Source organism: Citrus clementina, unplaced genomic scaffold (assembly GCF_000493195.1).
Source record: "Citrus clementina cultivar Clemenules unplaced genomic scaffold, Citrus_clementina_v1.0 scaffold_4, whole genome shotgun sequence".
Lineage (NCBI taxonomy): Eukaryota > Viridiplantae > Streptophyta > Magnoliopsida > Sapindales > Rutaceae > Citrus > Citrus x clementina.
This window is the reverse complement of record NW_006262274.1, coordinates 971640-987026: the sequence shown is the minus strand read 5'-3', so window position 1 is coordinate 987026 and position 15387 is coordinate 971640. Positions and strand designations below refer to the sequence as shown.

The 15387-nt window shown below is 33.1% G+C and overlaps 2 protein-coding genes across 2 annotated transcripts; both read left to right on the top strand.

Moving 5' to 3' along the window:
• Positions 1 to 2826: 2826 nt before the first annotated feature.
• Positions 2827 to 4528, top strand: LOC18045476 (nematode resistance protein-like HSPRO2). The gene has a single exon (XM_006435632.2). It carries the CDS (start codon positions 2942 to 2944, stop codon positions 4337 to 4339), a length of 1398 nt encoding a protein of 465 aa, XP_006435695.1. The 5' UTR covers positions 2827 to 2941; the 3' UTR covers positions 4340 to 4528.
• A 7619-nt stretch (positions 4529 to 12147) lies between these two features.
• LOC112098896 lies at positions 12148 to 15002 on the top strand. The gene is made up of 4 exons (XM_024185540.1): positions 12148 to 12885; positions 13105 to 13733; positions 14172 to 14277; positions 14382 to 15002. Exons 1-4 carry the CDS (start codon positions 12148 to 12150, stop codon positions 15000 to 15002), a joined length of 2094 nt encoding a protein of 697 aa, XP_024041308.1.
• The last annotated feature ends 385 nt before the right edge of the window (positions 15003 to 15387 follow it).

Sequence of the window (15387 nt, the reverse complement as noted above, 5' to 3'; positions counted from 1 at the left end):
GATGATTTTGAATCTATCTAATAAGGATTAACACCGATAATTAAAGCTAAAAAGTGTCATGACGCAAGGGCAAGAATAGTAAGCGTAATATATGCTTAGCTTCGGTTGTCAATCTAAGTTAAATAATGTTTTCAAGGAAATAATAAGAAAATTTGGCTTAATTTCCTTAATCTAAAATAAGAAGAAAAAATAATAATAAATAAGCATTCTCAAATCAGAATTTAAAAACTGAAGATAAAATTAAACAAGTTGGTTTCAAATGAAGAGCTTCATGCAACATGAATACCTTTAGTAGGGGTATTCGCGGATCGAATTTTACGGATTGGATATCAATCCATATCCGATCCATAATTTTACGGATTGTAAATTTTTAATCCAATCCAATCCACGGATTGGTAAATTCAATTCAAATCCAATCCATATGTCTGTGGATCGGATGTAGATTTTAAATTTAAATTTTAGAAGACATTTGAAATTTATCCATAACAATATCTTTATTTAAACATATTTTAATATTCCTCATAAAAAAGAAGAACTCATCCATATATACGTGTAAGTTGGATATGAGAATTAAAATTTGAATATAATACGCATCTTAAATCGTTTAAACTTAAAAAAAAAAAAAGAACTTTATTATGGGTAAAACTTTTTGCTTTAACAGACAATTATGCATCATGGTCCTCGCTATCTAATCCAAAATTCTGATTCTCTTCATCCACAAATGGATAAAGGAAAAGAAAAATTAAGTGCATATTACAAGGCAAGGAAATGGGCCATGCTTCACATTTTTATTTTTTTTTTGGTTGGCGCATTAATGCCCCCTTTTTTGTGCCCTAAAACATGCTTCCTCGCAAGAACGAATGAATGAATGAATGAATGAATGAATAAATAGAAAGGATTCTGCTTTGCTGGCTCACAGTTGACTAACTTCAAAGTAAAAAAATTGAAAAAAAAAAGAAAAGAATAATAATCTTGTTTCTGCTTTCACTGTTTTCTAATAGACTAATCTCTGTTCTCATTTGTTCGGCGGCCCATACCACCATACCCGCGAAATCAACGGCTGTTATTCCACGCGACGCGTGTCCTGTTACTAGACGTGTAAGCCAATCTCCATCATCATCAACTACCAATCCGAACTGTCCAGGCCACGTGGAGGCAACCCACGTGTTTGCTTGGCACCGCCTTAGCCTATAGGAAACGTGAAGTGCCAACTCATGCTCGACAGGTTGGGTGGGCAGATAAACAGGATGCGTTGCACGTGACATGTGCGCCACGTGTCTGGTGTGCGGACGCGGTCACGTGCTTGGCAGCGTGATTTAGTTGGAGGGCACTACGGTGATTGGAGCAATCGGCGGGGGACACGTGGACCAATCAGGGCGGTGGGAGTCGTGACGTTGAGCGGTAAACACGGAGATTGAGTTGAAAGGGAAAAAGATCTTTCAAAGTCCATTTAGCCGAAATTTGCAAGTGGGAATGAGACAAAGCCCACCAAGGAGAAAGAGACTTATCCGAAACACATCGGAACTAGTTTCCATATTTTGGAATTTTTCTTTCTTCCTCATTCTCACTAAGATAAAGCAATGATTTTTAATTTGGACAAAAATATTATACATATGGGCGATATTTAATTGGAGCATGCATTTTGGGAAACGGATTAGAGCGAGAGATTTGATCAATTTTTCTTTCCTTTTTTTTTTTTTAAAACATTGCTGGTAAAACATAAGTATCAAAATGTTTATGTCGAATTCAATGTTTTTAAAGATTAGTTCTTAAACATATTATAAATCATTAAAGATGCCGGATTGGTTAATACGACAAGTATTTTTAGAGTTTACTTATTATCTTAAAATTTAGTTTAGTTTAATAATAGAGAAAGCTGTCCCAAAAACAGGATAAGGTACCTCCAGTTTGTGTCCAAGGGTTGCGAATTTGCAGTCTGCGAACATCAAATTTGTTATGTTAAATAACCAACTGGCTTCTTAAATTTTAATTAAAATTAATAGGTAAAACCTTGGAGTCGTTCTGAATCCGATTTTTCCAAACTTGTTGGGTAAAACCTCAGACCGCCAGATTGCAGCATCACTGACACTGTTAATGAAGCGTCATTGGGCCGCAGTCGTTTTCATCAAACAAAATCTAGAAGTGATTAATAAATAAATAAATAAATAAAATTGTGGTCTAATGGTCTATACTCGATACTACAAGCCTATCGCAAATGTCGGCTGACACGCTTTGACCCATAGCCACATACAAAGGATGTGTGTTGCCCTGAGGAAGCATCCCAAGAGAAAACAAAAACCTTCACAAAGTGTTGCAGGAAACACTAGATCTGCCGCAGCTCATCCTATTGCCATCATCTAAGTGACCCAGATCATATACGTGGCAGCATGCAATTGGTAATTACAATAGGAGCGAAACACTGGATCTTCATCCATGGTGGGCTTAATTTAAAAAAAAATAAAAATTAACTACACGCGAAAGACCAAAGTCTCCGTTCCAACCCTGTGATTCCAAACAAGGCCAAGTTTTAGACCGGGCACGCTCCTTCTTGTTAGGTGAAAGAAATGGATAAGCTTCATGTGCCTGTGTCCTAAGTCCTAACCCAATAAAAATGCTTTTGAAAAACAATTAAAAAAACAATTTTTTTTAAAATACATTTCTACGCCACCACTCGAAAGTACCTTTCTGTTCTTTATTCCACACGCCTTTTCGGTATTTATTTCTATATCTATTTTTTTTTTTTCTGAAAGATACATATTTCTATTTCTCCTTCTTAATCTTATCCCCAAACACGGCCCTATGTTTATTATATATATATATATATATACACCCCTCTCCCTCTTTTCTCTGGTGTTAGAAGAGCAAACCAAATCAAAGTTAACGTTAACGAAACCCAAAACGACTACGTTTAATTATTTCATCTCTCCCTGATACAAAAACAATGGTTGATCTAGATTGTAAAACGAAAATGCCTAGCAAGTCTCCAAAGCTTTCTAATAAACTTCAGGTTTCGATTCCGACGCCGTTCCGGGGAGCCACTAAATCGCCTGTTGCTTGTTCAGATGCGGCTTGTTCGGCTTACGAGCAGTATCTCCGTCTTCCGGAGCTGAGGAAGCTATGGAGCTCGAGGGACTTTCCCAACTGGGAAAACGAGGCCGTTTTGAAACCGGCTCTGCAAGCTTTGGAGATCACCTTCCGGTTCGTTTCGATCGTCCTCTCCGATCCAAGGCCGTACGCCAACCGGCGCGAGTTCAAGCGGCGGCTGGAGTCGCTGGCTACCAGTCAGATCCAGCTCATCGCGTCTCTATGCGAGGACGATGACCGCTCCGGCACGGCTCCGATCGTCGATTTGACGACGGAGAACGGCTTCTTGGCTCGCAATAGAAGCTCCGCTGAGGTGTGGAAGGTTCCAGGCGGGGAATCGACGTTGGTTAACAGAACAAGTGAATACAGCCTGCTGCCTCGTCTGGCCACGTGGCAGAAATCCGAGGACGCGGCGGATAAAATTATGTACATCATCGAGTGCGAGATGAGAGGGTGCCGGTACACTCTCGGCTTAGGCGAGCCAAACCTCGCCGGGAAACCAAACCTCGAATACGACGCCGTTTGCAAACCACACGAGCTCCACTCTCTGAAAAAGAACCCCTACGATCACCAAATAAACAATCACGAGAATCAGACTCTCTACACAGCACACCAAATCCTCGAATCGTGGATCTTCACAACGCAGCAGCTCCTAAAACGCATCGTTTCCAGGATAGAGAGTAAGCAATTCGAAGAAGCGTCAAACGACTGCTATCTACTCGAAAGAATCTGGAAACTTCTGTCGGAGATCGAAGACCTCCACCTGTTGATGGATCCGGACGATTTCTTGAGGCTGAAGAATCAGCTATCGATATCCTCGTCATCCGAATCCGGCCCGTTTTGTTTTAGATCACGTGGGCTGTTTGAAATTACGAAACAGTCCAAGGAATTAAAACACAATGTACCGTTAATACTAGGAGTGGAGGTGGACCCGAGGGGTGGGCCCAGGGTGCAGGAGGCGGCGATGAGAATGTACAACGAGAAGAAAGAAAGAGACTTCGCGAAGATTCATCTGGTTCAGGCACTGCAAGCGGTGGAGGCCGCGTTGAAGCGGTTCTTTTACGCGTATAAGCAGTTGCTGGCGGTGGTGATGGGGAGCTTAGAGGCGAAGGCCAACGGAGTTGTGGTGGTCAGTGGGGCATCGAGTGACTCGCTGAGTCAGTTATTTCTTGAGCCGACTTATTATCCGAGTTTGGATGCTGCCAAGACTTTCTTGGGAGAGTTTTGGAGTCATGAAATTGAAAAGAAACATTAAACTTTCAGTTATAGTTTCATTCTATTTTACAGTTCATACACAAACCCCAAAAAAAATTAAATTAAAGCATTATTCTTTGTATTGAGTTTGGGCAGATTTTTGCGTCGGTTGTACAATTTATTAGTTGATGCTACATCGTTGTAAAATATTTTACTATGATTATAATGGAAAGACCGAAATTTTGATTCATAAGTTTGTTTTTGGCTGTTTAAAGGCTGTTTCAGAATGCTTTTTTAGTATTTGAAAGTGATTTAAAAATGTAAAAAGTTAATTGTTTTGATTTAGTTTTTTTTTAAAAAAATTATTTTGATAAAATTATCAGCTCATAGTAAATAATAAAGAGTAATTTTTTAAAATTTGATTTCGAGAACTAACATTACTCTTATTAAATTTTATCCATCATATTCTTTCATATTTTTATAATAGTTTAATCCTTTAAGATTAATAGAACTTTTAAAAATAAATTTTACAAAATATTCAACTAATTCTTTTTATAATTAATTATTTTTATAACACAATGGACAAAACTATCTTACCCTCGTTGTACCGAACACCATTTTGGTGTTTTCTTTAGCAGTCCCTATAGTTTTCTATAAATAATAAAAATTTTATGCATAAGCCCCAATTAAAATATAATAATTTCAAAATTCTAAAAAATTTATTTGGTATTTTCTTCAAAAATCCCTATTGTTTTCCGTAAATAATAAAAACTATAAGTTTTAATAATTTTATGTAATAAACCCAATTAAAATATAATAATTTTAAAATTCTAAAAAATTTATTCTCTCTCTACTTCTCAACCAATTTTAAATTTAAGTAATAGAATAAATATTATACAATTTATTTGTTTTCATATTAAATAAATAATTGATCAGTTTCATACGTGTGATAAAATATAAGTAAATTTAAACAATCTCAAATTTACATATTGAAATTTATTATTTTGAAAATATTATTTATAAACTCTATAATGAGAATTTAAATGACTATCCAAGAATTTATTTAATATTTATCTTTTTTTCATTTTAATATTGACAAAATTTATATAAAACCTTGTCCAATTTTGTGTTACACTAAATACAAAATAGTATTATTAAAATCTAATTGGTATTTTAAGTAAATAGAAGTAGAGAGTATTTTACCAAGTTAAAATAATTCATTCATATTTTTAATATATAAATATGTTCATTTACTAAATTACCTTTGACAATAAAATATTTTAACGGACCAATGTGTCAAAATTTTGAAACTTAATTTTTTCTTCTTCTTTTAGTAAACATAAGGGACAACATCGTTAATAATCAAATAACACCATCCAAGCCGTTGTAATAGCATTTGCAACTCTTGGGTTGGATCCAATGGTTGAAAAAAAAAAGGTATAAAATTACACTTGTATTGTAGCTGGACCTTTTTATAACACAACTAACAATAATTATTTTAAAAACTCTTTATATATGTTCTTTTTACTACACACCTTCACTGTAATCTAGATGATTAGAAATCATTTAATGAGAAGTGGCAAGGCATATGGATATTTATAACATTCATCCCATGCAATATTTCATGAAAATAATAAATTATTTCGTCCAAATTGAAAAATTGTTTGCGTAGCATAAATCTTCAATTTGAAATCTTAGTCAAATAATCAAGATAAATGTATATTTACACTCCCTATGAATAAAGGAATAAGGAGCGACTAACTTTATGACTTACGAACGAACAGAGATGTGAAGCCCTCTGCTGGGGAGAAAGATTATCAAAAGTGGGGTGCTTTTGTTTCAGAATTATTTTGAAAGCGCTTCTTAAGGGTCTCACCTACTTTTAATTTTTCTCGGTCTATGTTTCTGTTGTATGTTTATAATTTCTCTCATTGTTTATTTTTCTCAGACACTATCATCAATTTATCATTTCTTCAAGCTGAAAGAGACCTGAAGATGGCGATAGCACAAGGCTCAGCAAATAATCGGTGATTCAATCATTCGCATTCAGAAGAATCCTTGGAACATTTGTAGTTATCATTCAACATTTTGATGGTAAAATTCTTGTTTGGGATAAATTTGGGACATCAATTTGGATTGATGTGCAAATGACACGTAATAACATAGAATAAATGGAAGAAAAGTCTACATTATTGAGTGGAGGGAGGATAGCTTACAAAGGTTATCGAAGCCAAATTCGATGGTTAGAGCAAACCATCATGAAAAAAGAATAAAATATATCCATTTTGAGCTCTCCATCTTTAAATTAACTCCATATATCTCTTTATATTATTTCAAACTTAGAACACCTCATTTTACTTTTGAAATCACGTTAGTTCATCTCCCAAATCACCTCAGTTTACTGTTGGCCGCGCGCTGCTTGCTGCTGGTTGCCGCTGAAATTTCCAGCCTTCGTTCTCTGATCTGTCATCGCGTGATTATTCTGCAGCGATTTACAAATTTCCTAGGCCAATTTTGGCTTAGAAAAATTCTATAACAGTAAAATAAATCAAGATGGAAACATGGTGATAAAACAATACCCCTCTTATTACAGATCCAAAAGAAAAATACAATGGAAGATCTAATCATGAATTAAGACAAACCAAAACATACTTTATTCATATATTAAATAAATAATATATATATGAATAAATTGTGCCACTGTAATACATAAATTTCAAGAATGATTTCATACAATATTCTTATATATTAATATGAGATGGCTCTGATACCAATTGTTGGGGAAAGATCAGGTTTTTTAATTTTTTTTAAAAAACCCTTTTAAGATCGCTCTCATTTAATATACAAGAATTTGTAATCTAGAAATCGTACCTTGAAAATCCGATTTAGATTTTTCCACTGAAGTGATTTAGGCGCTCCCAAATCACGATCCGTCACCACCACGACTGTTAGATCACGATCCGTCACCACCACGCTTATTAGATCACGAACTTTCACCAATGATCTCCAGGTTATGACTCAGGTTTGATCTACACTTAATGTGTGGGCACCTTTATCACTACTAAAGCAACTAGCATGAGAAAATTTTTCTCTCAACAATAGAGAGAAAAATCTTTTTCTCTGATCTGTATAAAGTGGTTGCTCTTTTTTCTTTAGAGAAAATAAGCATTTTTATATCACCCTTTAGTGAAAACCATAGGCTCCAAATAATCAAAAATCAAAACTCACGTTACTTGCTTTTTCTATAGGGGACCCACCTTGTAAAATAACATAAGGCCCTTTACACACAAGCTAATTAAATGGAGTCTCCCACTAAATAATATATTTAGGCTTTTGACCAAAATAGCTAGTTATCTTGCTTATTAATCCAGTAGTGGTGCAGTCAATTAAATGAGCTAACCCGGGGATTATTTGAGAACATACAATAGTGGCTACAATAATTAGACTTGTAATTAAACTAGCCCAATTATTTAATTCTAAATCTACTCCACTAAAAGATTGGAACTGACTTCCATAATTGTATGCTCGAATAATAATTCGTCCTAAGCCACATTGATTTCTTTACTACACAATCATTTGTACCACATCATTAATTAAATCGATATCTCAACGGTCCAATCAATTTAATTACATTTTGTTCTTTAATACTTACCGGTTTTCTCTAATGATAATTTTCAACATACTAAATATGTTGACATACTCTGGCCATAATATTCTATGATCAAGTGCCGAAAACCTATCAAGCGATGTGTTGTACAAATTCTATATTGTTAATCCATAACTCTAATACTCATAATTGCTCCCACCAAGATACCGGGTAATCTTGACCACAAGTATGTATCGTGCCTATTGGTAACTCAAATGGAATAACAATTACAATCATGAAATCATAATTAACTCAAGATTAAGATTACAGTAAAATCAATGCCTATGAGATTTAATAAGTCTGACAGTTATTACAAAGTTAATTAAATCTCATATGTGATCCTGTTCAATGTAGTCGTACTACATCAATAAATTTATATATGATTAAGACAAAATTAAGACAAATCATTCAATGAATTTATTACAGTCTATACCAAAATAAAGTGCCCAACTTTATTTATCAACTGCGAATTAAATTTATTTAATCATAAGATAATTTGTATTTATATTTTCTGTGAATCCACATGATGATCACATAAATACATATAATATGATTAAATAGACTTTAATAAAAATTTAATGCAATTAAGATATTTGAATAAAATGTCTCATTTATTTTATTAATCAGAAAAATTATTTATTACAATTAAATAAACACATATGCTTTTAAAGAACATATTTTCCCGAACACATAGTACCACAACGAGTATAAAATCTCAGATTTGATTCCTCTACATGCATGTAATCCTCCTTGTTTGAATTATTTCTCCAATTCTTGGGTTCACTTTTGGGACGCTTGTCAGCTTAAACTTTTAGGTGATTCTTCTGAAAATGGCATCAGTGTTCATATTATTGTTGGAGTATGATTTCTCTTATAATGGTATCAAAGTTAGAAGTATTAATGTCAATTTTTTTCCCTAGCTTTACTTCTTTCTTTTTCGCCATTTTTGGTTCGTCAAGCAATAGGCGTGTAGTTACAAAAATGAAAATATTCGTGATCAAATGCGAATTTGATATTTTGCTTCGTTTGGTTACTGAGATAGTAAAAAGAGAACTCAGAGAATTTGATAGAGATGAACATTCTGGATTATATTAATTAACACTCCAAATCAATGTACAAGCCAGTATCTATACATACTAGTAAATTGAAATCCAAATATCTAAAACAACTCGTAACACTACAACAAAAAGGAGTTTTTACGGTGGAGTTCTAACGGCATATTATAATTACATGTTGTTAAAAATATGTAAAGACGGAATGTATTAAAATATTCACCGTTAAAAGATTCCACTATATAATAAGATGGCATATTTTTAAAAAATTGCCGTTGATTGCTTGGATAATAAATTTTTAATAGCATAAAAATATCAATCCCCGTAAAAATAGTTTTCAATAGCGCGTGATATTTGCTGTTAATTAATAATAAAAGATGGCCTTGGACTTATCCTGTTAAATTAGAATCTTACTACAAACAAAATAGGAACACTTTACTAATTTCTCTCTAGTTTGCAAATTTCCCACCTCTTCTAAAACACTCCCGCATTAATTCTCTATGGAGATTCGGCTGTTATCAAATTCTTCCAAAAATTTTTGATTTTTTCCAATTTTATCTCATATTTTTAGAATACCCATACTTCTAAATGCCCTAGTTTTTCAGATTTTCCCTCTCTTATTTGGAATCGTATACCCTTTTAACCTTAGTATTTCATCCTCTCTGCAATTTTATTTCATCCTCTCTGCAATTTCACAAAGGTTTTGGCCTCAATCTTCTTTTTAATTCCTATTATCGCCGTTTGTACCATCAGCGACAAGGAAAGGTAAGAACTTTTTATTTAATATGTAATTTTCTTTTCATTTGATTTGGAAATCGTTATGTTGGGACATAAGTTTGAATGGTTGTGTTACTGTTATTGTGTTATCTAGTTAATCTAATTTATCTTTCAATTAATTAAATTATAATTTTATTAAAAGATTTGAAAAAAAAAGTAAAATTTTTGTTTCAAAATTTCTGGTTCCACGTGCAACAGGAGAGAAATCAAATCCAGGATGCTGGTCTGAGCTTTCGACTTCATTTTTCAGACTTCGTGGTGAGAATTATTTCAGGTATGCCCTATACTTGATCTTTTTCCCACATAGCATATTGTGAATATGTTTGGCATTAAAATTTTGGTTTTTTTTTCATTTGTTCTTTTATGCTTAATACTAAATGATTTTATTTTTTAGCATGCAAATAACTTGTTTGATTATCTTTATCTTTTAAAAACCTTAGTTGTATAATATATGTATATATGCTTGTTTATGAGCTAGTACTTTTGCCAAACAATGTCATCTAGTCGTGATGTCTTATTTGCAAGTTTGGGTTGAAAAAGAATTTTGATTATTTTTATTCGTAACTGTCGTCAACATTTGTGGTAGCAACTAATATAACTTTACTTGTTGAGCGGTGCATCACTTTAGCATAAACGAATTTCTTAGAAAAGAAAACATTAAATAAAAATGGCCGCATGTACATATATGTCCTCTGCTTCCATGATTTTTTAGCATGCAAATAACATGTACATATTCGTAACTGTTAATAAATGCCAACTAACTAGCTAGTCCAATCTCTTGGCATCTTGCTATTTCTTTTCTATTAACGCTATAAAAGAGAAACAACAGTAAAGCAGAGGTCCACAAGGGAAAAAAAAACAGCCAGGGTAAAATCTATTGGCATCAGTACCAAAGACCTGAAATCAAATATTGCCATCACCAAGGATTGGAAGGTCTATGATTGGAGAATCTCAAGCCATGGTGGTTTTCCATGTCTACAAACTCAATAATACATTTTAATTGTTTCTGGAGAATTTCAAAGCAAATTATATCTTGAACAGATCTATCTGAATTCAGGACAACTGAAATTTGTAGTTGGCAAAAGTTTGAGCACAAATGCAAATTGCAATCACAGATAAGTTCTTTTGCCAATAATACAAATAACTTGTTTGATTATCTTTATCTTTTAAAAACCTTAGTTGTATAATATATGTATATATGCTTGTTTATGAGCTAGTACTTTTGCCAAATAATGTCATCTAGTCGTGATGTCTTATTTGCAAGTTTGGGTTGAAAAAGAATTTTGATTATTTTTATTCGTAATTGTTTGTTAAAAAAAAGAGTAAGAAAAAGAATTGGTTATGTATAGCAGATTGAGCAATCTGATTCTTTGCTAGACAAATAATTAAAAAAATATGTTTTATATTTAAACAACAGATCAAAGAGGTTACAAGCAAGCACTTGATGTCATGTTGAAGGATAAAAAATGGGTGAAGCTTAATAGGTTAGTATTTGAATAACTGCAGTATTTAAATATTTTATGCTAATAGATTTAAAGTTTTATTTTTTTTTAACTTTTTTTTATATGTAGATATACTAAAGAATTTCAAGATGGAGCCCAAAAATTTGTCAACTTGGCTAGAAAAAATGCTGGAAATTCTGATAGGATTATATGTCCATGCATAAAATGTGCCTGTTATTGTCGTCAACATGTAGACATGGTATATGGACATTTAGTGATAAGTGGGATGGATCCCACTTATGATAATTGGGTTTTTCATGGAGAAGCTCCAAATACTTCTAGGCAAGATAAAGATGTGAAGATGACAGACGCTTACGAAATGTATAATGATGCTTATCTTCAAAACTATGGTGTCATAGATAACCCAAATGACTACATTGATGATACCACACATAGGTTAGAAGAAAATGAGTTTACTGAAAAGGTGAAAGCTGCTGAGACTTCTTTATACCTAGAATGTTCAAAATATACAAAAATGTCAGCAACTGTTGCCTTATATAAACACAAGATTGCACATGGATTATCTGATAATGGTTTTAATGAACTTCTTCAGATTATTTGTGATATGTTACCTGAAGATAATGTTTTACCTGGTTCTCTACACTTAGTGAAGAAACTGCTTAAGGATTTTGACAGTGGTTACAAAAAAATCCATGCTTGTGTTAATGATTGTTGTCTCTTCACCAAGGAGAAAGAAAATTTAGATACATGTCCTAAGTGTAACACCTCTAGATGGCAAGTAAATTCTCGAACTAAGAAGATTAGGACAGGAGTACCAGCAAAAGTGCTGCGCTATTTTCCTATAATACCTAGACTTAGAAAGATGTTTATGTCATGTGAAAAAGTAGAACAATTGAAATGACACTCAATTAACAAAAGTTCATATGGAAAAATGAGACACCCAGTTGATTCAGTGGCATGGGATAACATCAATAAGAAATGGTCTAATTTTGCATCTGATCCAAGAAATATCAGGTTTGGGGTTGCTGCTGATGGGTTTAACCCTTTTTGTAATTTTAGCTCTGTATACAGTTGTTGGCCTATTTTCCTAGTAACATATAACCTCCCTCCATGGGTATGTATGTCTGAGGAGAACATAATGTTGACATTATTAATACCAGGGCCAAAACAACCAGGGAATGACATTGATGTATTCTTGGAGCCATTAATAGATGATTTGATTGAATTGTGGAACAATGGTGTTCAAGTTTATGATTCTTTGAATAAATCTGCTTTTAAACTAAAAGCTATTTTAATGTGGACAATTAATGATTTTCCGGCTTATGGTAATTTAGCTGGATGTACTACAAAAGGAGAGTTAGCATGTCCTATATGTGGTCCAAACGTATGTTCTGAATGGTTAACAAATAGTAAAAAGATGGTATATAGAGGTCATAGACGATTTTTACATCCGAGACATGAATGGCGTATTGAGAAAAAAGATTGGTTTGATGGAAAGGAAGAAACAAGACGGCCTCCTAAACCTTTGACGGGTGAAGACATTGTACTTGCCTTAAGTAATATTCAAAACAATTGGGGTAAATATAAGAAAAAGAGAAGCAGGAGGCAAAATGAACCAAAAAGTATATGGAAGAAGAAGTCAATTTTTTTTAGCTTACCTTATTGGAAGGTAATCTCTTATCATTGTTTAATACTTCATTTCTTTTATTTGTCTAAGAGTTGTTTTTAGTCATTTTTAAATTAGTTTTTTGTTTATATGTATTTGAAGTAATTTGCTAATGATAGACATTTTTAAAGATAATTAAAAAATGGATAATAAATAGTATTTTAGTTTCTTTTAATTTTTTCCTGAGCTAAATTATGAATTAAAAAACTTTATTGTGTGCAGGAGTTAGACTTGCGTCACAACTTGGATGTGATGCATATTGAGAAGAATGTTTGTGATAGTATCATTGGAACATTACTGAACATAAAAGGAAAAACAAAAGAAGGAATTGAATCTCGTAGAGATTTAGTGACAATGGGCATTAGACAAGACTTGCAGCCTAATTTAAAAGAAAATAAACTTACATTGCCAGCAGCATCATTCACATTGTCAAAAGAGGAGAAAATAATATTTTGTAAGCGTCTTTCTGAGCTAAAAGTACTTGATGGTTATAGCTCTAATATTGCTAATTGTGTTTCAGTAGAAGAGTGTAAAATAACAGGTCTAAAGTCACATGATTGTCATGTGTTAATGCAGCAATTACTACCAGTAGCATTGAGAAATCTTTTACCTAGTGGACCTAGGACAACAATATTTCGAATATGTGCATTTTTCAATCAATTATGTCAAAGAGTAATAGATAGAAATGCATTGGAAAAATTAGAGTTAGATATGCATGAGACTGTGTGCATGTTGGAGATGTACTACCTACCAGCATTTTTCGATATTATGATTCACTTGACAATTCATTTAGGGCGAGAGGCTCGATTATGTGGGCCAGCTCACTATCGTTGGATGTTCCCATTTGAGAGGTAATAATTATCTCTTTTCTTATTTTTTTTCTTTTTAAATTCACTCTTTAAATAGTTAATATTTCTTTTACTTTTATATAGATGTATGAAAACACTTAAGGGATACGTTAGAATCGTGCAAGGCCTGAAGGGTGTATAGCAGAGTGTTGTCTAGCTGAGGAGTGTGTAAGATTTTGTAGCGAATATATGCAAAAAGCAAAAAATATAGGTGCACTTCCTATGCGTAACGAGGAAAGTAGTGACGAGATAATTATAGGAGGGCGGCCAATCTTAAAAGGTCGATCATTGAAAATGTCTGAAGCTATGTTAAAAATCACACATCGTTATGTATTATTAAGTACAATAGAAGCGGAGCCATTTCGAGAGTGAGTATTTATCGATCATGTATATTATTTAATTTATGTATTTAGTCTTGTAATTAACTTAGTTTGATCTTAGAATGCATATGGAGGAATTGCAGAGATCATTTAGGAGACGTAGGTGTGATATTCAAGAGCTACACAAAATGCACACTAAAACTTTTTTCCAATGGTTAGCAGAAAAAGTAAGCTAATCATTTAGTCCATCTAAGTTAACATTAAAAAAAATCAAATGAAATAAACTTTTCAATGTATATGCTGACCTATTGTATGGTTTATTGGTGAATAGATAAAGATCCAAGAAAGTATGGCTAATGTATCTGACACATTAAAGTCACTAGCAAAAGGGCCTAGGATGCATGCAATGTCTTTTGTTGGTTTCATTGTTAATGGTCAAAGATTTCATACAAGGGAAGTAGAAAGGTCAACTCAAGATAGTGGTGTCTTTATTGAAGCAGAAACTATATGTAGATCTAGTGCGAAGGATAATGCTGCAGTTGTTGGAAATGTATCCTACTATGGGGTTATAAAAGATATCATTTTGCTTGACTATCGTACATTTCAAATGCCCATATTTCATTGTGATTGGGCTAACACTATAAATGGAGTCAAGCAAAATGATGGTTTCACATTGGTGAATCTCCATCAAGGACAAAATCAATGGCAAATAGATCCTTTCATATTGGCGTCACAAGCGAAACAAGTTTTTTACTCTCGAGAAAGTGATACATCGAATTGGTATGTTGTACTTAAAGCAACACCAAGGGGCTATCACAACCTTAATATGTATGATGAGAATGTAAATTCAACTAATATGCCTATCGATGCTTCTAGGCTGGAGCCTAATGATGTGGATGGTAATGATTCTCATGTAAGGAAGGATTCTGAGGAAATTGAAATTGAAATTTAAACTATTATTATTCATTTTGAATTTGGAATTCATTGTTTATTATTTTTTACAGTGTGAATGCATATTTGATTTACTGTAGTATGAACAATGAACATATGCTAATAATGTTGTTATATTTGTAGTAACAACTGTATTTTATCTTTTTCTTTTCCTAATGATATATCATGTTCACTTACTCTTAACATGTTGTAGCTAGCATAAAGATTCATTTTTATCGTGAACACTTAATTAGAGAAAATGACTATGGGCAACGGTAGAAAGGTAAGTTTTAGAAGTGTTTTGATATAATTCATTGATTAGAACATTAAGAAATACTTTTTGTTGAACTTATAAATGTTTCCAACTTCCTAAAGGATAAGAGCAAAGGAAAAAGACCATTCCTAGC